This window comes from Protopterus annectens, chromosome 7.part0 (assembly GCF_019279795.1).
Source record: "Protopterus annectens isolate FY-2018-M chromosome 7.part0, PAN1.0, whole genome shotgun sequence".
Lineage (NCBI taxonomy): Eukaryota > Metazoa > Chordata > Ceratodontiformes > Protopteridae > Protopterus > Protopterus annectens.
Genome location: NC_056739.1, coordinates 301,798,115 through 301,822,239, shown reverse-complemented (window position 1 = coordinate 301,822,239; position 24,125 = coordinate 301,798,115). Strand labels below are relative to the sequence as shown.

The window sequence follows — 24,125 nt, the reverse complement described above, 5'->3', positions numbered from 1 at the left end:
GAAAAGGTGAGTATTAGAAAAAAATCCAAAATGACAGGCAGAATGAAAGTAGAGCTGCCTATAAATATTATATCAAAGTAGACAGGGTATTAGTTTGTGGTAATCTATGCAGGTACAAGCAAATTGTAGGGGAAATAAGAATAAGAAACAATTATATATGAAGAAAAATATGTATGCAGGGAGTAAGGAAAATATAACTGATTAGAAACATGCAGTATAGTGAATGTTATATAAAATAAAGGCTTTGTTCATTGACTGCTATTTGTCAGAAATACTGTACAGTACTAAAGGTGAGACCGGGACAATGGGAGAGAGGAAAAAAGTAGTGAATAAGGCAAGGAAGAAAATAAGCAACAAGCTATGAAATCAAAGAGAAGGACCATGCCTCCGTCTAACTAAAATTTACAAAGTCAGAAATTCTTGAAATCAGGAAAACTAAGCAGAAGCTTCCTGGAAAACATGCCAGTGTGAGGGTTAAAGATGAAGTTTCAAGAGGAAGGAAACTTAAGAGATATTTGAAGGATACATTTGGGGACACCTCTGACTATGTTCCACATTCTTCTCTGTTCAGAAAGAAGAAAGGTACTTAATGTTATGTGGGGAGAGATGTAACCTAGTTAAAAAAAAGCCTTGATATTTGCTTACAGGAGTTTCTGGACTTAAACTATAAGACACTGGAACCTAATCTGCAGACTGCAGGAATGAACAAGTGTACTATATCCAGTATATTGCTCAAGTGGACTTTTAAGCTTGGCTAGAGCAGTTTCACACAGGCTTTGAGGAACACACTATAGGGCAATGGTTGGCACAGCAATCTGGTTGCCACAGTTTAGCTTCTGTGGAGTTAAAAAAAAAGATGATTTATATACAGGAGGTCCAGTTTTCTTAAAGAGTTGTATAGACTGCTGTCGATGGGCTGTGTATGACATATTATGAGCCTTAACAGAAATGAAAACACTTAAAAGTTTTACTGCTCTGTATGGTTAGTTTTAGAGCCTAACAATTTAATGTGAGACAGTACTTAAAACTAAACAGTTAAACAACTTTATATAAATGATCTCTGCCTAATCAGCAGAATGTTCACTTGCTTTGTTGATCGCTTGGTTTTAAAGAACACCTGAATGCCACTGTTGGGGTAGCACAGTAGAAATATTTTTGTTTCATCTTCAGAATGCCTGACTCAGACTTGATTTATAGTCATTGACTGAAGTTTGTATTTTCTTCCCACATGCTATCAACAACCCAATTGAAAGGCAACATTAAATTGTTTATGGGTTTGCTATAGACTAAGGTACAACAGCGATGGAAAATGAAGTTTTAAAACCAGACGATAAACTCAGATGTGATAAAAGTAAACAATGTTTAAGATTTCTTTCGATGAATGGAAATGATGGAGGTGATATTACAGAAACAAAAACAGATGATATGGAGACACTGGGTACCGATAATATATACATGTGCCTGAAAATTACAAACAAGGCCCAACCAACCATAATGAAAGTAACAGTATATGAGAGCAATAAATCGGGGGTTACAGGTGGAAGTCATAAGTAGAAGTTACTAGTGCTTTTGACAGTGTTACATAAAGCATTGCTGGAAAAGTTAAGTAGTATAAAACTTCTCAAAACTCTAATTTAATGGTTAGCTAAGTGGCTAAATATGACAGAATGAAGCAACCAACAAGAAAATCAGTCTAGTAATGAACAGCATGACCCAAATAGTACTGCAAGGCTCCATGCTAGAAACGTATGCATTGGTGCATACATGACAAGGCTTGCATCACTTTTTCTAGAACTTTCTGTTATTAGATCCATTACACAAACCTCTCCTCATAACATATTGAAAGACTTCAAAAGGTGTTGTCACCTCTGAATGTACTTAACATTGTGAGCAGGCCCCAGTGTAGCCGAACTGTATTATACAATATTATAATAAAGGGAACCATGGCTACCTGGAGCACCATTCATATGTTAGGAATGTCTCATTTCAAAATCTATCTAATTTTTATTTTAATTTCTTACACTGCATGACATTACCTTGGCGCATGATTGATCACTGCCTGGGGTCGATACTGTGGGAAATGGTAAGCCTTGAACTCCTCGTTGGATGTGATTCCAGGCCATGATTCTTCTGTGGGGGTACCTGGTGGATAGAAGTGACACAGCATTAAAAGAGGGAGCAGTCTCTAAAAAACAGTGAAAAAGAGTAACCGGTGAGAGGCTATGCATGCATATGCATACACACACACACACACACACACACACACACACACACACACACACACACACACACACACACAGCTAGAATTTCAGAATCTGTCTTCTAAATTCCCTACCTCTATGCAGCACATGACTAAATAGGCTGTCTGGCTCATTTTAGTGACCAGTAGAAGGTCTGATAGCTGTTGAATTCAGAAGCTGTCCAAATCATCCAAATAATTGTGGCATCAACCAATGTGATGATAAACACAGAACAAAGGCTATTTACCAAGAAGTCAGGGACATGGAATCTGTCATAAACCTGGTCCTGCAGTGATGAACAAAGCATGGGTGGCAAGGAGAGCCGAGGATGACAGTACAGTTTGTCCGAAACAGTAGATAGAATCATCCTGGCTTAGGTCAGACTTTAGGACAGATTAGTTCCCTGATTCTGCTTATGTCTACCTGGACTTTAGCTTTCAGCTCATCATCATGATGTGTACAGGTCCATGCATGGAGGCAGTGTCAGACTTATCTAATATTAGCTGAAGATTTCTTGGTTCAAACATGAAACTCATGGCAATGATGTGGGGAGAGGACCTCAAGTTGTGTTATATCACAGCTGTGGCTGGAACAATGCATTTAGTGTGACATTAGGGAATATAGTAACAGTCACTGAAGCTTAAAACATGCCACTGAGCCGATCTGGAGGATATGAACTACAGCTAGGGTGGGGAAAACTAGACCTAGTAGGGAGGATGTGCAAAATCTGGGAAAGTTCAAACATCAGACTATTAAGACAGGCTATGCAAAGTGTTAAGGATGGAACTGCTGTATCTAACCAGCTTATTTACCTCTCCTGTCTTCATGGACACATTTCTTGCTTAATTTTCTCAATAAATTTTCAAATCCTTCAAAATGTCCCTCCCCCACATCTTGGGTCTTACATGGTCTTCGCAACCATTCTACTGAGATCCTTTGCTGTATTTTTTCCTACCACCATATTGTTCTACTTCTTTTATGATATCCCATTTCTAATTTTGCAACTCCACAGAAAAAAAAAAGAATAGAAAGTACACAATAAAAAATAAAACAGGGCACTTCATGAAATGTTACATAGCAAAGAAGAGGCACAGAATGGTTTGTTATGCAGGGACAGCGAGTACAGACTGCATGTACAGGACATGACATGAACAGACACAGTTTACTTTCTCATGACATACTACATTTACTTTCTTAATGCACTTCAGCCTAGTCCTAATCAAATCTCCTGGACTGATGCCATTGTTTACATATCTAATTTTGTTCTAAAAAAAGTTTAAGGGCAGGACCCAAGTTATTTATTTATGCTGTCTGCTTTTCATCTGCTATGAGTAAAGCTGGTATACGTGGCAACTAGGTAAGCCTTACCACAAACTGCCATCATACAAGCCTTGTAACTGCATGGCACACACTGTATATTCAAGCGGATCTACATCCAAATTCCTCTATAACAAGCTGTGCAGCTGCAATGATTTGGAATAGGTGAGACTACATCACAGCAGTAATTCTACAAACAAAATAACAGTGTCTTTCTTCATTGGCATGGAATTTAACAATAAAGAAACCAGTATTTTTTTTAGCTCACTTAGCTTTTGGATGCATTTTTTCAGATGAAGTAGGTGAAGTTTCCTTTATACACTGACTTAAAACTGCTCGCCCCTGCACACAGTCAGTATTAAGGTTAGATTCATAATGACAATATTTTATGCACTTAAATGAACCAATGTTTTAGACAACTCAAAATAAAGTTATGATATTTCTGTACAACACCATGACAAAATCAGCTCCCTTCAGTAATGCAGGAATACCTTCTGACTGTAGTGGCACACTGTATGCAGCTAGTGTTGTAATAAAACCTTTTAGGAGAGTGGACCCTGGGCACATGCTCACTTTCTAGGGAAATACTATACTGGAAGCAAAGAGACATCTGTTGTTAGCATGCAAAGTGGGGAAAAAGCAAATAGAACTCATTTGTCTAATTTCTGAGGAAGCAGCAACTGTTTAAGGGAACAATGGGATATATATTGCTACTTAAAACCACATAGTTGTAAAATGCTTATAGCTGAAAACAATGGTACCTTGACTATGGGAAGAGTGCCTAATAATGCTGTCCTCATAAATCAGGCTTTTTACTGCTGCTATCATTTTCAGCAGCCACAAGAAATGTATGACATTGCATGGCATGCGTTGCAAGATTCGGTGCTCTTACATGGAAGATGGAAACCTGAGCTATAGAAAGCCGATTCCTGTACCATCTTGAGATACATTATCCTTATGAGATCCAATGAAAGCTCAGCATGTTAAATTATGAGGTTAAGCCCTAAAACATCTGGAGGGCTATGGTCATTGGACCACTCTACAGTAGATGCCAATTAATAATCATCTTTATCTGGGTTTATACCAAATTCCCTGTGCCCAAAGAACTCTAAAAGCAATGTCTGCCAATGAGTAACACAATACCTATATACACCTATGTTACTGTAAACAGGCAAAAATACACCTGCATAGAAAAGCTATGGAAAGGACAGTGTTAGTGTCAGATTTGGGGGAATATAGTAGCATAAATATGTACAATTAATGACTGCATTTTCTAGCTTACATGCTGGAACCCTAAATCCTACAGAGACGTGGATCCTGTGAAGAATGAAAAGACACTGCTGGGGAGACAGCTTGAAGAGGCATAACACAGATCAAATACCATGCATAGCTTGAAGACAGCTTGCAACTCAGCTTTGTGAACTTGGACCAAGGAGAGTGAATCACAAAAAATATCCATGGACACTGTTTTGGTATCCCCAATAACTTGTATCACTGACTGTTGATCAGTCATCCCCATGGGGAAGTTAAGGGATCTGCAATTCACACTGATTCTGCTGTCCTGCTTAAATGTAGCAATGCAGTCACTGGAAGCACAAGAAAGTGACCAGGAACATGTGTAAGCTATGCTGGTATATGCACTACACTGGGTTTCCGTAAGCACTGGTGTTTTCAGCAAAGTAAATTCAGTTGCTAGATCTGTAGTCATCATAGATTCTAATTTACCAATGAACATTTGTAAAAGTCCCTGAAGCTATCCATTATTTAGCATTTTTGCAGCATTTTTATCTCCCCACAGCTGATTATCAGCTGTTCCCATAGGCTGCCCCCATCTATTGGGTCTACAAAACTTGATTTATTTACCCCCTAAACTAGCTTTGACTCATGATCATGGATGGCGAGGAGACGGAGGTTTCAGTGTCAGCATCTGCTGTTGCAAAGAATGTTTTCCCCAAAAGGACCCGCCCCCTTCATACAAGTGTACTACCCCAGGGAAAGGCATGCTATCCATGACCTTGTGTGCAGCTATATCACAGCCCAAACCACTGTAGCTTTTATTCATGCTTCTGCAAGTCACATCTTTTTAGTTGCTGTCTTTCAAAGTCAGAATTAAACTTTACTATTTGTGGGAAAAACAGCATCCTATATAACTGATATTTCACCTGTGAAATAACTCTATGAAATTTGCTCAATTCTTGGATTAAGTCACAGAGAACACTAACAATTTAGTGCAATAAAATTCCCTTCCCCTGTCTTGTTTCACCTGATCACTCTGTTTATCATGAAAGGATATGTTTCACCCCTCTAGCTCATTCAAGGAGTGAGACATTTCCTGAGGGTATTACATGGTAGGAAGAGTTGATGGTACTGTGAATTCTGAGATGGAAAGTAGAAAGTTATTTTACTTGTTCTGTTAAAATCTCTGCTTTCTTGACAACCAATGGATTGTTCTTTCCATGCCTTATTTCTCATCAGAAGGGGATGGGAACCTCCCTTTCTGAGCAGAAAACAGCATACAGCCTGCAAAAGGTATATATACATGCCGAGACGTCATGATTCGGAATCTTGTCATTCTACTCCAGGAGAAACAAAAAGCAAAACTATGCACGGACTGACACCCAAAAGTTACATGCATATATATTTCTGAGCAGAAAACAGCATACAGCCTGCAAAAGGTATATACACATGCCGAGACGTCATGATTCGGAATCTTGTCATTCTACTCCAGGAGAAACAAAAAGCAAAACTATGCACGGACTGACACCCAAAAGTTACATGCATGCATACTTTCTATGCAAATAAATGTGAAGTGCTACAGTTTTTCCCTTCTCTTACATATGCTCTGCCTCAGCTTCATACATTAAAGGATTATGCAGGCATGTGTTACTTCCTTCTCTTTTCTCCACCTGAGACATTAGCAACCTGTGACTGCTTTGTTTTTTCAATGTGAGCCATTTGACAATGAAAACAGATAAAAAAGGCCATCTTCACTGCATACAGTACATTATTAGCACTCAAATAGGTGAACCACTAAAAGAATATCAGTGAAAACTGTAGCTTTTATTCATGCTTCTGCAAGTCAAATTTTTTAGCTCCTAAGCCTAACACACCCACTCACTTCAGCAGGGATTATATGTTTGAGCTAACTACTGCATTGACAGTCTTATTTTTTCTGCATCCAAATAAACGATTCATTAAACAAGCAGTAAATGCAAGTGTTTAATCAAAAGCTGATGTTAGATGTTATTACGAATGACAGAAATCAATGGTGGTGGTAACAATGCAGAGAATTATAGACTGCTCTTTGGCACTCTCTGGTGGGAAAATAGTGCATTGCCTGGAGCAGACTCACCTAGAAGCCTGAAGATTAAGTGCAACTCTTCCTTCACCGTGGACCCTGGGAACAGCGGCCTTCCTGTGACCATTTCATACAAAATGCAGCCCACACCCCTAAAATGAGAGGACAGAAACTGCCTAAGTATTAATAGTATACAGCTGAGCCTAATAAATCTTGAAACAGAAGCATGCAGATGAAGCTGATACTGACAACTTTTACAGACAAGAACAGAATTCATTGCAAATTTTCCCTTGCAAAGGTGACCATCAGCAAGTCACACTGCTTCACCACTCTGACATTTTTCTTTTCCCTTATGGGACTTATCCAATTTCCCCCAAAACTAGGGAAAATAGGCAGCTAAGAATTGTCCATTCATTTACTCAACTGTCTACAGCATTCTGAGGGACATGGCAGAGGACTGGACCGGTAGGGGAGTTGTCACTGCACATCTATTAGTTTTCTTTCCAATGCTTTGCAAGGATGTATAAAAACAGTACAAAGGAGGAAAAGTGCCCAAACAGTAACTAATAAATCCCAAAAAATACTCGGATAGCTGTTTCCAACAAAAAACAACAATGTTTATTCCTGTAGAAATAGTACCAGCAACCACAATATAAGATTTAACACAGACATACCACCAGTACGTTTTCGTCAAAAAATTTCATCAGATAACTATGAATGTTACAGTGTTACCCTTATATAACCTTGCCAATAACCTAATTAGTGCAATTAAACCTTTGTTAACTGACAAAATAGATACAAAGTACATATTTTGCTGGCTTAAACTCACACTGAACACGTTCTAAAATCATTCTTATTTAAAATTCCTAAGCATTATAACCATAATTTGTCAAAACAAATATTAAAACAATATTATATGTTCAATACAAATATTCCATACTAAAAAATGTATATAAAAAGATGCTAAAAAATTAATACTAGTTAAAATGTGTATAAAAAATGCTTCCCTCTAGTGTTCAAAAGAAATATTGCACCATATAAACTAAGTTAACTCATAGTATGAAGGGTTCATAGGTATAAAAATATTTTTAAAAAAGTGTTTTAAAATGTTTAAAATCAGACGATTGTCAAGATAAGTTAAAATGGTAAAGAAAGAATTAAAACAACACCGCATACTATAATACTTATTCAAATGCCACTACATTATAATTTAGCTGATCTTAATTTTAATATTGGTGCCAGGGAGACCATGTCATTCAGACCTGGCCATCTATTTGCTTCCAACACCAGCTCCCGGTATACCTCTCTATACTCTAACTTGGTCTCCCAAGGGCCACCTCTGATGTCAACTGAGACCTCATCTAAAACAAAGAATAGAAAATGTGGCAAATTCACATGTGCGCGTGCTTATAAAGTGCATTTCTCAAATTACACTTCCTAGTGTTGTAGGCATGTTCCTATATCCTTTTCCTCAAACATCTTTCCACCTTGCCTACGTAGAAAGTCTCAAATTTCCCACACACACTGCAATATATACAAGCCCTTTAGTATCACAATTATAGTAGGATTTAGATTTTATATACTTATTCCTACTACTAATATATATCTCAGAAGTGTTGGATATGAAGGGACATTGTTGATAAGCTCCACATTTATAAGTGCATACTTTCTTTTTTCTTGTATTAGTACATTTGTTTTCCAAAAGGTCCTTACTACATTTACCCCCCCCCCCCTAAAAATGAACTTTAAGGGCATGTCAAACTTAAGATTCAAGTTCAAAAATGTAGAAAATCTGTCCCATTCTTCCTTAACAGAGTCCCTAATAATATTAGAATCCCCATTATAATCCAAAATAAAAGCATTTCATATCCAACGTATTATTAACTTTGTCTTCCACCAGTACCATATCACCCATACCTAAAATAGGCGCAAAGCTACCCTTTCTGTGTTGAAATACGTCATCCTGTATTTCCTTTATAAGTGTCTCAGGGTACCCTTTTTCTAAAAACATAGATTTTTAACAAAGCACTTTCATTAATAAAATCATTCTCATCGGACGTCATCCTACTTCCCCGAATGTACTGGCCCTTTACAATACTTTCATTTTAGGAAAATGAATGGGCGCTTTGAAAATGTAAAAATGAGTTACGATATTGTCTTTCCTCTGGACCGTAGATACAAACTCATTATCGTCCTTCATAATGGCAACATCAAGATGATCAATACTTTCATATCCAATTTGTAAGTGAATTTCAGAAAGTCAGTACTATTCGATATGTAGTCGAAAAATTCTATAAATCCTTCTTCACTTTCTACCCAAAAATGATAAATATCATCCAAGAAACATTTGTAAAGCAATACACAACTTAAAAACTCGCAAACCCAGTAAACAACAAAAAAGCGAGCTGGAACACGATAAGAGCAGGCTAAAAACTGAAAATGTTTACTAAAATCCAAGTAAAAGTAAGCGCTTTCGGCAGAAACAGTGTTCTGCCTTCATCAGACAAACATAAATCATTCAAATGACACCTCTTTTAAATAGATTTCAAATAATTTGACAAATCAAGAGCGAGTGCATTTTTCAATTAAGAAAAAACCATGGGAACCTTAAAACAGCGATATGCTTTACATTATTAAATACTAGTCATTGTTTTGTAGTAAACATGATAAAGCATAGCAAATGAAGTTTGCTAAATGTAATAACCTTCAAGCAGTATATGCAAGTAAATTGTGCTTTGCTTAAAAATTAGTATCAATGTTACCAGCAGCCTAGGTAAAAGAAAAAATATATATGTGTATATTTGTGTATATACAAGTGAAATATTTGTCTCATTGAACAAATTTAAATAAATCAAGAAGTAAAATTACTCTCTATAAAATCAGAAAAATCCATTATTATACTAATAAATAAATAAACAAATAAACGATTACATTAATGAAGTTTAAGCTAATAAAAAACTCCAGTAGATAATTCAACTGCACACAGGGACTAGAAATAACTAGGATGTCACCACATGTGCTGTACCCAAATCTAAGGGACATCGCAAACAACTCTAATAGTCACAAAACAAGAGATAATAGTACATAAAAGCATAAGCATCAACGATAGTTGAAAGGTATTACCTATTATAAATCTCAAAACACACTTAATAGAAAGGGCATCATTAATACCAGGGGTAATGTGTGCTCTTGTACGAATCTGCCATAGTAATTCGTCTATTTCGAGACGAATTTGCCAAGGGCCACCTCTGATGTCTGGAATAATCTGCTGTAAAATAATAAAACTAAAACGGTGGTCATTGTGTTCCATAATATGCCTAGCTAAGGCATTAGTGTGGTCTTGCTTAGCAATGGCATAAATATGTTCATATATTCTAGTTTTTAACTTGCGTTCCGTTTTCCCAATGTAGAACGCATTGCAAAAATTACACAATGCTGCATAAATGACCAATTTAGTTTCACAATTATAGTGGTCCTTGACTTTATATTCTTTACCATTAATAGAAAAATGTGTTGCCACCTTAATGTGTCTACATTGGGCACAAAAGCCACATTTAAACATCCCTGATGGTCGATTTTGTGCCCTTTTGGCTTGTTCTTCTCCAAAATTGCTTTTAAATTATAGCCTCTCCTATAAGTGATTTTAGGCCTATCACCTAATACATTAAGAAGAGTTCCTTCACTTTTTATTATGTCCCAGTTTTTATTAATAATCCCCTTGATTAATTGATAATCCAAGGAGAAGGTATACAAAAAACTAGTACAATACGTGTTGCTACTCTGCTTATTTGTCCTAAAATTTGGACTAATAGTAGAACTAACTTCTTCGTGATTATCAGGGTTATTATTGTTATAATGGCCAGTTAGAAGGGGAAAAAAATACCCTTCCTCGCGTTTACGTGATACCTCCAAAATAATACTAGTTAACAAGTTGATTGGGTACCCCCTAGATTCAAACATACTCATTAACTTGTTACATTCACTGTTAAAATCTGTATCATCTGTTACCATACGTGCTGCCCTGACAATCTGACCGTTTACCACAGATCTTTTTTGGTGGTATGGGTGGTTACTGGAAAAGTGCAACAGAGAGTTAGAATATGTGGGTTTTCTGTATATGACACTTTTGAACCTATGATTAATTGTGTCCTTAATAAGGAGAATGTCCAAATAGTTGATCTTAGTGTCATCCACTGTGTAAGTGAATTCTAAAAGTCAGTCATACTAGTAATCCTTTCCAGAAAGGAAGGTATGAGATCTTTGTTTCCTTCCCAAATACAAAATATGTCATCCTGGTACCTAGTGTACCAGGTGACATATTGTTGAAATAAGTCATCTTTAAATAGAAGTGTGGACTCCCAATTCACCATTACAGCATTAGCAAATGTACACAAAGCGAACCCATGGCCACCCCTGAGGTTTGCAAATAGAAGTTGTTCTCAAAAGTGAAGTAATTATTCGTTAAAACTGTCTCAAGGAGGGTTAAAGTGACATAAATAGTGTCATCTTTAACTTTTTTTGCTGATAAATACTCCCTAACCCAAGCTAAACCAATAGTTTGGGGAATGACAGTATAAAGGTCCTTGACGTCGATAGTCAAGAACACTGCCTGGGGATTGTACATTAGTTTGTTAATATTTTCCAAAAAGGACCGGGAATCTTTACATATATGCACCTCCTTATCAATAAGGGGTTTGATAATGTTGTCAATAAATTTAGCACATGGGTAAGTGATAGACCCCCTCCCGTCAACTATAGGGCGGAAAGGGGGTGCATTCAAACGTTTATGAAGTTTGGGGGTCCCAAAGAAAACGGGGATCCTTGGAGCTGCTATGTTAAGATATCTATAGGCATCCCCATTAACATAGCAGCTCCAAGGATCCCCGTTTTCTTTGGGACCCCCAAACTTCATAAACATTTGAATGCACCCCCTTTCCACCCCCTTTCCCCCCATAGTTGACGGGAGGGGGTCTATCACTTACCCATGTGCTAAATTTATTGACAACATTATCAAACCCCTTATTGATAAGGAGGTGCATATATGTAAAGATTCCTGGTCCTTTTTGGAAAATATTAACAAACTAACGTACAATCCTCAGGCAGTGTTCTTGACTATCGACGTCAAGGACCTTTATACTGTCATTCCCCAAACTATTGGTTTAGCTTGGGTTAGGGAGTATTTATCAGCAAAAAAAAGTTCAAGATGACACTATTTATGTCACTTTAACCCTCCTTGAGACAGTTTTAACGAATAATTACTTCACTTTTGAGAACAACTTCTATTTGCAAACCTCAGGGTGGTTATGGTTCGCGGTACATTTGCTAATGCTGTAATGGCGAATTGGGAGTCCACACTTCTATTTGAAGATGACTTATTTCAACAATATGTCACCTGGTACACTAGGTACCAGGATGACATATTTTGTATTTGGGAAGGAAACAAAGATCTCATACCTTCCTTTCTGGAAAGGATTACTAGTATGACTGACTTTTAGAATTCACTTACACAGTGGATGACACTAAGATCAACTATTTGGACATTCTCCTTATTAAGGACACAATTAATCATAGGTTCAAAAGTGTCATATACAGAAAACCCACATATTCTAACTCTCTGTTGCACTTTTCCAGTAACCACCCATACCACCCAAAAAGATCTGTGGTAAAAGGTCAGATTGTCAGGGCAGCACGTATGGTAACAGATGATACAGATTTTAACAGTGAATGTAACAAGTTAATGAGTATGTTTGAATCTAGGGGGTACCCAATCAACTTGTTAACTAGTATTATTTTGGAGGTATCACGTAAACGAGAGGAAGGGTATTTTTTCCCCTTCTAACTGGCCATTATAACAATAATAACCCTGATAATCACGAAGAAGTTAGTTCTACTATTAGTCCAAATTTTAGGACAAATAAGCAGAGTAGCAACACATATTGTACTAGTTTTTTGTATACCTTCTCCTTGGATTATCAATTAATCAAGGGGATTATTAATAAAAACTGGGACATAATAAAAAGTGAAGGAACTCTTCTTAATGTATTAGGTGATAGGCCTAAAATCACTTATAGGAGAGGCTATAATTTAAAAGCAATTTTGGAGAAGAACAAGCCAAAAAGGGCACAAAATCGACCATCAGGGATGTTTAAATGTGGCTTTTGTGCCCAATGTAGACACATTAAGGTGGCAACACATTTTTCTATTAATGGTAAAGAATATAAAGTCAAGGACCACTATAATTGTGAAACTAAATTGGTCATTTATGCAGCATTGTGTAATTTCTGCAATGCGTTCTACATTGGGAAAACGGAACGCAAGTTAAAAACTAGAATATATGAACATATTTATGCCATTGCTAAGCAAGACCACACTAATGCCTTAGCTAGGCATATTATGGAACACAATGACCACCGTTTTAGTTTTATTATTTTACAGCAGATTATTCCAGACATCAGAGGTGACCCTTGGCAAATTCGTCTCGAAATAGATGAATTACTATGGCAGATTCGTACAAGAGCACACATTACCCCTGGTATTAATGATGCCCTTTCTATTAAGTGTGTTTTGAGATGGCTCTCTTATAATAGGTAATACCTTTCAACTATCGTTGATGCTTATGCTTTATGTACTATTATCTCTTGTTTTGTGACTATTAGAGTTGTTTGCGATGTCCCTTAGATTTGGGTACAGCACATGTGGTGACATCCTAGTTATTTCTAGTCCCTGTGTGCAGTTGAATTATCTACTGGAGTTTTTTATTAGCTTAAACTTCATTAATGTAATTGTTTATTTGTTTATTTATTTATTAGTATAATAATGGATTGTTCTGATTTTATAGAGAGTAATTTTACTTCTTGATTTATTTAAATTTGTTCAATGAGACAAATATTTCACTTGTATATACACAAATATACACATATATATTTTTTCTTTTACCTAGGCTGCTGGTAACACATTGATACTAATTTTTAAGCAAAGCACAATTTACTTGCATATACTGCTTGAAGGTTATTACATTTAGCAAACTTCATTTGCTATGCTTTATCATGTTTACTACAAAACAATGACTAGTATTTAATAATGTAAAGCATATCGCTGTTTTAAGGTTCCCATGGTTTTTTCTTAATTGAAAAATGCACTCGCTCTTGATTTGTCAAATTATTTGAAATCTATTTAAAAGAGGTGTCATTTGAATGATTTATGTTTGTCTGATGAAGGCAGAACACTGTTTCTGCCGAAAGCGCTTACTTTTACTTGGATTTTATTAAACATTTTCAGTTTTTAGCCTGCTCTTATCGTGTTCCAGCTCGCTTTTTTGTTGTTTACAACATTTGTAAAGCACCCAACATTCTTTAAATCTAGACTTGAACACAAATCTCTCCTCCCACCATGTGTGAACCAAGTTGGCATATGTAGGGGCACATATAGCTCCCATGGCAACTTCCTTAGTTTGGCGGAAAAATTTGCCCTCAAAATATAGAAAGTTATTGTTAAGAACCATTTCCATTAATACAAAAAACACAAACTTCTTTCTCAGTAAATTTTTTAACCTTTCTTAGAATTTCTTCAAAAAAATCTAAACCTTCCTTATGTGGAATCGAGGTAAAGAGATCAATCATGTCGATGGTGATGAAAATAATGTTATTTGTGCTCAAGTTATTCTTAACACTCCTTAAAAAGTCCTGAGAGTCCTTTAAAACATTAGTTGCCCCTGTGGACATATTCTTTAGTTTAAAAAACATGTATTTGGCTATAGGTGCCATAACTGATTGCCTAGCAGCCCCGACTGGCCTAAGTGGTGGGTTATCTATGTACTTATGGACCTTTGGGATCCCAAATATAGATGGGACCCTAGGTTCTTTATTATGTAGAAATCTGAAGGTTTCTGCATCAATAAATACTTCAAGCACCAAATAATTAAGGGCTAAATATATTTCCATATACACAATATGTATCTCATTTATCGATACCTTAGTGTAATTACTGTCATCAAGTAATAAATCCATCCTTTTACCTTCATACATAATACAGTTCATAAGTACACCCCCCCCAATCCAGTTTTATAACTCTAACAAACCTATTCGATCTAACAGACTCCAATAGGGACCTTTCCTCTACTGTCAGGTTAGAACATACTTTGTTTTTAGAAATGTTCTCCCTTAATTCTCTTTCCACAGCATTTTTGAATTTTTTTAACTGTGGACGTAGTGGGGGATTCCATATACTTTTCCTTCTTAAATTACTACCCATATCTACATGTCCACTCATTAAAAGTTCAAAATTTTTCTTACGGACAAACATTTTTAAATCTATTAATAATGTACTTATCTCACTTTTTTTTCTTGGGTTAAAAACTTGAAACCTTTAGCAAATAAATCAAAAAATACGTTTGTAACAGTTAAACTGCTATAATTAAAGATAGTATGTCCATGTCGTGTAAACCTGGGACCTTCACCTTCAATAGAATCCTGTTCATCAGGGGATTAATTTCGCTGTTTATATGAAATAAAGTTAAATGCATTTAGTACCCAATCTCATTCCCTTGTTGTTCCACCACCTCCAGTTGCCCTGACTGTAGTCTGTTGGCAGTTTATTTTTCAGTCTCTCCGACCTCCAGAGGAGGGGGATACTCTAAAGGGTCATTCATATCACCAGGTCTTTGCAACCCCTCATTAATAACCTCACGATTTTCATCACTACCATGATATCTATGATCATTATTCATTCTATTAACAATTGTCTACCTTTATTATGTCTAAAAGATACCCCCCCTCCCCTTTATCAAAATTTGTATAACCTTTTGGTTTTGGATACTGAATTTTCTGTGCATACTCATACATATCCCTATCTAATTTTCTTTTCTTTCTGTTTAAAATCCCATTTAATTTTTCATCAGTCTACATTCTGAGATCAAAATATTTTTTCTTTTCTTGATCCACAGAAAACATGAGGTCATTAACCAAGCAGGAGTTTACATTATTTATTCTGTCATAGTACCTCCTTAACCCTCTCATTCTGCTTAATAATGGCATGTAGAATATCAGAACCACACCTATCAAACATTTTTATTCTTTATACACATTTTAATTTGTATTAATTTTTTAACATCTTTTTATATACATTTTTAGTATGGAATATTTGCAATGAATGCACAATATTGTTTTAATATTTGTTTTGATATGTGTTTTAACAAATTATGGTTATAATGTTTAGGAATTTTAAATAAGAATGATTTTAGAACATGTTTAGTGTGAGTTTAAGCCAGCAAAATATGTACTTTAACTTTACATCTATTTGGTCAGTTAACAGAGGTTTAATTGCACTAATTAGGTTATTGGCAAGGTTATATAAGGGTAGCAGTGTAACATTCATAGCTATCTGATGAAGTTTTTTGACAAAAACGTACAGGTTGTATGCCAGTGTTAAATCTTACATTGTGGTTGCTGGTGCTGTGTCTATGTGAATAAACGTTGTGGTTTGTGATGTAAAAAAACATGCAATAATTATCAGACTGATTCTACGTGAAGGAACACAGAATGTGTAGAAACAGGTGAGCCCATGGAAAGTGTACCTTAGTTTGTCAAAAGCAAGTTTCCAGTTTTTCTTATTTATTTCAGTTTCATAACTGGGTAAATGGACTGGTTGACAGACCCTTTTCAGACACAACCTAGGTACCATAATGCAGGACACAAACAAACTTATACACAGACTAAAGAATACACAGAAGTTGTACACAGGACAGAAAAAAATCGAAGCATTACCATTTCATTATTATTTACAATTACAAACGCAAGTGATACTATTTACAAAATATACAGATATGATGGGATTTCAACCATTGGTCATTTGTTTAAAGTGGCTTCTTCAACTATATGGCCCTAGCAAAGGGCTTTGGTGTCAACCACCACCAATTGGCATGTAGGGTACCACCTTATTGAGGGCATGGTACGTAAACATAGAAAACTACATACAGTTACCCTGCACTACTGAATGTTGTAACATGTTAAGCTTTAGTATTTCTGTTGCTGTACTGTGCACCACATTAATTTCCTTACACAACTCACTCCAATTAACAGGAGGTAGCACAGCTAACAGGCAAACTCTACTGCCCCATAAGTCTTCAGGATTAGCACAGCTGTCGCTCGAGTGTCTGTTCTAACAGACTAACAAAAGGGAGCTATATAATATCATAAACTGTGTCTGCCTCAAATTGGTTTTATTGGAATAGACAAGAATGGGATCATGCCATCATCGTGGATTACACAGATATCCAAAAACCCATCTACCAGTTATGAAATACATTAGTATAAAGTTGAATTACGGCATAACACCATATGGTATGTTCATCATAAAGCAAATATGTCATACAGATGCACTGCTCATAAAAAGTATGCCAAAGCAGCATATGTCATAATTTGAAAACAATGTAATACATAGAGGGATACTGTGACACTTTTTAATGTTACTTCTACAGACTAGAATAGAGCTAGAACAATACATGCCATCTTTAGGCAGTCAGGGAGCTGCTTTACCTACCTTCAAATGCATTTATGTAGATTAGAAGGTTGACAGGACAGTACTCAGGTCACTTATTAATTAATTAACTTAAGTCCATACCCCCATTCAAAATAACATTTTCAACGCATCCCTATTATATTCCCTGCATTCTGAACATCTAAATTTACTAAATTTAACCAGCACTTGGTGCATGAAACAGTTTTCCATTAAAAATAATACAATTGCACTGCCACCCCACCTAAAAAATGTGCATGCCAATGTAACATTGGCATAAACCAATACTACTAATACTGAATAAATCTACACTTAACATTCTGCTTACAAACTCACCTCAATGGCCTAACAAGACAAATCCAAATCCCTTATACTTCAGTTTCTAAAACTTGTTAATGACTGGCAATATTTAAACTATAGCAAACAGCTGCATAACACTAGTCAGTTAAGGTAATTGTAAATTTTTCTCACCTGTATTATGCACATTAACAACCTAATGTGATGGCAAATTGCTGAGCTTTTTTTATTTAAAATTAAAGATTGTTATATTGCCTCTGGCTAGAGTCATAGTTGAAAATGGCATTTGGAGCAGCTCACCTATTTGATGAGCAAATGCAAATAAAAAGTATGTGCACCAGAGAGAAGAAGTGCTTTAAGCTAGATTACTTGCTGATCATTAATGATATATTTGGAGGACAGTACGACTCCAAACCACTGTACGTTGCTATAAAGACAGTTCCGCTCTGATGGAGATACTCTACTCTGTCATCAGTGGTGCTGGCTTCAAAATAAATGGACCAAGTGCATTGAATTTCACTATAGAAGGTAAAACAACTATCAGAGGGTATCTGTTTTTGCTTAAGTGTAATATATTCACTACTTCTGGATGTGTCCACGTTGTAGTTTCATAGGTGATTACTAGGCTAAAGGCACAAGAGCCTTTACAATCCTAAACAATAATACCCAGGATATGACAATATTATATCTTAATTCCCCACATATGGGGTGGGGTAGTATCAGGGAAGTGGGTCTTTGGGTGTTGTAGCCCTGATTCAGTTTACAGACTGCCTCTGTCCATAAGTGACATGGTAGTACCCCATGAGTGAACTTATGGTTCTCCATCCATTTATCCAAATTCTTTTTGAAGACAGTGAGGGACAGGCTTTGTTTTACGAAGATGGGAAGTTTATTCTGTAGATGAGGTAGCCTTTGGTAATACGAATCTGTCTCTACAACAAGTTAATAAATATGGTTCAGGTCCATAGAAAGTGTAACTCTTGTATAATTTTCTTGTGAATATGTAACATTTTCATCAGGGCTGGATCAGAAATGCCTTGTAGGTCAGGCATAAGACCCGTCTCAAACGATATGAGATGGAGTAAAGGGATAGGGCCTTTAGTCGGTTTCCATAAGGCATGTGTCTTATGCTTTGTATTTTTTTTTAATGAGAAACCTCTGAGGCTGCTACAATTGGTATAAGTGCCTGGTTAGGTACATGCAGAAGGGAGCATTATACTCTATTATGGGCCTGGTGAGGGCCGAGTACAATGGCACTAGGACTTCCTTTAATCTTGATACTATTGCTTTTACTTATAAGTTGAGCCATACAGACAGATTTCTTCAGTACTGTTGCTACCTGGTGGTCAAGGTTTGTTTTACTATCTGTGTTCCTAGGCCCCTCACTACTAGGTCTACTTTTAGGAGTGCGCTATCAGTATTATAATTTACAGGGATATCCGCTTTACTGAAGGTATGAGGGCATTTTTTAATCAAAGATTCAACTGCATGAAACAAACTAATCAAAGCCTCAACCACATGCAAAAAAGAAATGTAGGGAAACACTAAATCCTCATACAACTATGAATCATTGTATATACATCAACAAAACAGCGGTGATTTGCAGTGTTAATAAACTAGTAGTGATTTGCGGAAGTGTTAAGTTAAAATCTTATCCAGTTTACACTCATCAACAGGAGGGAAACCTTACTGCATGCAGCTATTAAGCAGTACTGCAGCTCTCAGACAGGCACTCTGCCAGTTATCAGCTGCACTGCCATTTCAGCAGTACTGCAATTCTCAGACAGGCACTCTGCCCGTTATCAGCTGCACTGCCATTTCAACAGTATTGTAGCTCTCAGACAGGCACACTGCCGGTTATCAGCTGCACTGCCATTTCAACAGTAGTGCAACTCTCAGTCAGGCACTCTGCCCGTTATCAGCTGCACTGCCATTTCAGCAATAGTGCAGCTCTCAGACAGGCACTCTGCCCGTTATCAGCTGCACTGCCATTTCAGCAATAGTGCAGCTCTCAGACAGGCACTCTGCCCATTATCAGCTGCACTGCCATTTCAGTAGTAGTGCAGCTCTCAGACATACACTCTGCCCATTATCAGCTGCACTGCCATTTCAGCAGTAGTGCAGCTCTCAGACAGGCACTCTGCCCGTTATCAGCTGCACTGCCATTTCAGCAGTACTGCAGCTCTCAGACAGACACTCTGCCCATTATCAGCTGCACTGCCATTTCATCAGTACTGCAGCTCTCAGACAGGCACTCTGCCCATTATCAGCTGCACTGCCATTTCATCAGTACTGCAGCTCTCAGACAGGCACTCTGCCCATTATCAGCTGCACTGCCATTTCAGCAGTAGTGCAGCTCTCAGACAGGCATTCTGCCTGTTATCAGCTGCACTACCATAAGCCAGAGTGGTTGTAGGACAGCTTCTGCTGTAAAGGTTTGAAGCAAAAAACTCCTAAACACACCTGCTCTGGCCTACTGCCTTAAAACTATTTTGTTAACTATATGAAACATGCAAGCAAGTGTACCTGAAAGTGAATAATATCTTGAGCAATCTAAACACCTACTAAGTAAAACAAGCAAGCTTCTTCACCTCCCATTTGTGGGGGCTTCAAACCAACATTTTTCTTACTTCATTATTTTCACTCTAACTTGGAGAAAGAGCACAGAGGATATAAAAAGTGGCAATAGAGACATGCTCATTTAATCTTCGGGGGACTGTTGCATTTAATCTGAGTTGCCAAAACAGTTCCTTACATTCCAATTTTGTCTCCCAATCGCCTCCCCTGGAGTATTTACTAATTTTCTCTAGAATACAAAACTTGAGTTTTTCAAAAACTTCACATTCCTCATTATGTTTAAACAGAGCATTATTGACACATCTTTTAGAGATGTCAGATCTGTTCGTATATTCTCCCTTTAAACATCCTTTCTCTTTTTCCAATGTAAAAGACTGGGACAGGTGGAACACTCTGCCATATAAACTATACCCTTGGACTGACGGCTCTTATCTTGTAGTTTTACTACAGTACCTAAAAAGCTTGTCCTATATTAATGTTTCTCCCTGAAAAATATAGGGATAGAATTTACAATGTCCACATTGTCTGATCCCTCTGCCTTTGTCTGTGTTGGCGTGGTCTTTGTCAAAGTTGTTCTCTAACATCCCTTTCAAGTTCTGGGGTGTCAAATATAAAACATGACTGCTCATCCACATTTTAGAAAATGTTGCTGTCAGTTCTAAATATGCTCCAGTTCCTATGAATAATCTTCCTAAGGTCTTCTGACCCTGAATTGTGTTGGATAACTACAGCCCTTTCGTAATTTGCGTTAGGGGTTTGATTTTGGCAGTTGTGTGTAAGAAATTCTTTATTGCCTAATAGGGGTTTATACTGATTACCTTATTTACACACAATGTCCTGACAGATTGCATCAGTAGGTTTCATGGGTAACCTCTCTCTAAAAACACTGACTTCAGTTTGTTGATCTACTGAACCAAAACTTCTTTGTCTGATATTACAAGGGCAAGCCTAATACATTGCCCCTTAATCAAACTTTTTTTTTTTTTTTTTTACATTTAAGGGGATGAAAGCTGGGAAAATGTAAATAGGCATTGCTAAAAGTTGGCTTCCTAAAGATGTTCGAACTGAACCCTCCATGGCGAGTGGAGACATGGGTGTCCAAAAAGCTAATATGTTTTCTGTCAAAATGATGAATAAAAATATAAAAAATTTGTACTCGAATTCAAAGTATGTTTAAAAGGAGAATATGTAAACACATATATGACTCTACAAGATGCATTAATAATGCCCTGTTTAAACACAGTGAGAGTTGTGTGGTTTTTGAAAAATTCAAGTTTTGTATTATAAAGAAAAATAATAAATGCCCCAGGGAAGTGACTGGTAGACAAAACTGGAATACAGAGAACTGTTTTGGCAACTTAGATCGAATGCCACTGTTCCCCCAGGATTGAATGAGCATATCTCTATTACCCCATCTTGAAAACGAGAGCAGCAAAGCTGTGAGATGGATATCTTTTTAATTGGGTTAGGAGGGTGGCCTAATGGTTAAGGTGTTTGCCTTACAAACACAAGGTACCGGGTTTGAGTCTCACAAGGGATAATTGGCTAGGCTTAAAATGGCTCGCAAGGGCAGTTAGCCTAGTACTAATCTATGAACCTATGTGGGGATAATGAATAACTCTTGTTTTATAATATTATTTTGTATACAGTGCCATCAGTTTCTCATAGGTTTTTCATCTTCTGTCATTAAATCAATTAAGGTTTGTGTGAATGACTTTTTCAGACTGATAGAGTATTCACAATAATGTTTCTAGATAAAGTTCTGATTTTCTACAACATAATAATATTTGTATTAATTCACTTATGTTTTAAAATTAATGGTGTAATATGACTTTACATTTTTATAGGTAATGGAGGTTAGGAACTCGATTGGTCAACTAATGTTTTTAAGGGAGGGTGTGTTTGTTCCACCTTGTTCTGATGAACCTTTGTATTTAACAAGATGAAAATGCTAAATTTTATATTATTAAAGGCGATACAGTGATAATATATTGTATTCCTTGAACTTTTCCCAGGGAGGAGACTGAAACACACTTTTGGATAGTTTATCAAATAAAACTTTAGCAAACTGACTCAGAGAAGTTGAAGAGGAGCTCCAAAAATAATACATAACAGCATCAGGCAGTAGCAGACCTTTCAGTCAGTCATGCTGCTATCAGTGTCAATACAGTAAAGTTGAATTGGTGGCAGAGAACATATGCTGCTATGAAAAAACAATCACTGGACATATGCTACACATAACCATAGAGCAGATCAGTAGTGGCGTACATGCCCCCCAGCGAGTAACCTAGGTGTCAGGCAGAGGTTCTGGCCCCATCAGTAACATGGTACACCTCAGGATAATGCCATGCTATATGCAAAAGAAAGCGACAGTACAACAGTCAAAAGAAGACTTGCTCTTTAATCACCTGGAGGTAGGTCGGTTGTCAGATGACTGCCTATTAAGGGTGCTGGCATTAATCAGAGTATTGTCTGCAAGCCACATGCTACACCTTCAGTGAGAAAGGTACTGTTATTGCTTTCCTGCCCAAGTTTTATAACTGCCATGTCTGAATTACTCCAGAGCACTTTATGACATACTTTGTGAACACAGCCGCTGTCCTAAGATAATCTGCGCTGTTATGAGCAGCAGCATACCTCTGGGTCAGAATGATGATCTTTAGTCAGCATCAGGGCAGAGAAGCGGCATGAGAAACGGTGCATCTTTGTGCAACTTACACTGCTGGGCATCACAGAGGTGTAGCCATCAAATCATGTTTACTGCTCTGCATGTCACTAGTAACACCGCCACAATGATGATGATGATGATACAACACATCATGAGAACATCAGAAAGTACCACATCAGCCACAAAGAGCATCCTGCCATCATGAGTGATGACAGTAAGCCACAAATGCATAAAAACATGATATTCGGTTAAAGAACTGAGCAGCTATCAAACCGTAGCTTTGCCTGATATGACTGATATTGCCACAGAAAGGAACAGTATCACAAACTGCAGATTGTATCAGTGAAATGCAATAAAGCTATCACTTACATCAGGCAGAGCACCAAAAACAAAATGGTGTCCCTATCACTTACATCAGGCAGAACACCACAAACAAAAGGGTGTCCCTATCACTTACATCAGGCAGAACACCACAAACAAAATTGTGTCCCTATCACTTACATCAGGCAGAGCACCAAAAACAAAATGGTGTCCCTATCACTTACATCAGGCAGAGCACCAAAAACAAAATGGTGTCCCTATCACTTACATCAGGTAAAGCACCAAAAACAAAATGGTGTCCCTATCACTTACATCAGGCAGAACACCACAAACAAAATGGTGTCCCTATCACTTACAAAAGAACAAGCTGCAAGGAAATATGAACAACAACCAAAACTGAGAAAAACACACTTTATAATAGCAAAGCTTTCAGATAAAATCATTCCTCAATACTAATACAAACAAATCTAAAAACCAAATGGTTTAAATACAGGTCACTGAAGTCACATGACCAGCAGTCCAAAAATCATGTTACCACAAGTATATAAAACAAATCATTAAAATTAGAAAAATTTGAAAAAACATTAGAAAAAACACAACATTATCGCAACCTAGTATGTTGCAATTTAACAAGAACAGGTTTCAAGGTAATCATATTATTTAAACCTGGAAAATGGTCAGAGTTCAACCTAAGAATTCTTAGGTTGAACTCTGACCATTTTCCAAGTTTAAATAATATGATTACCTTGAAACCTGTTCTTGTTAAATTGCAACATACTAGGTTGCGATAATGTTATGTTTTTTCTAATTTTTCTAATTTTAATGATTTGTTTTATATACTTGTGGTCACATGATTTTTGGACTGCTGGTCATGTGACTTCAGTGACCTGTATTT

General features: G+C 36.9%; 1 protein-coding gene across 5 annotated transcripts in view; it reads right to left on the bottom strand.

The window, feature by feature from the left end:
• The window catches only part of CDK18 (cyclin dependent kinase 18), a 1,544,265-nt gene that overhangs the window by 116,551 nt on the left and 1,403,589 nt on the right, over nucleotides 1-24,125 (bottom strand). For all 5 annotated transcript variants that reach the window (XM_044076818.1, XM_044076817.1, XM_044076819.1 and 2 more), the window contains 2 exons: nucleotides 6,910-7,007; nucleotides 2,037-2,142 (listed from right to left, as the gene is read on the bottom strand). In XM_044076818.1, coding sequence (XP_043932753.1) covers nucleotides 2,037-2,142; nucleotides 6,910-7,007 — 204 coding nt within the window. The remainder of the gene's footprint in view (nucleotides 1-2,036; nucleotides 2,143-6,909; nucleotides 7,008-24,125) is intronic.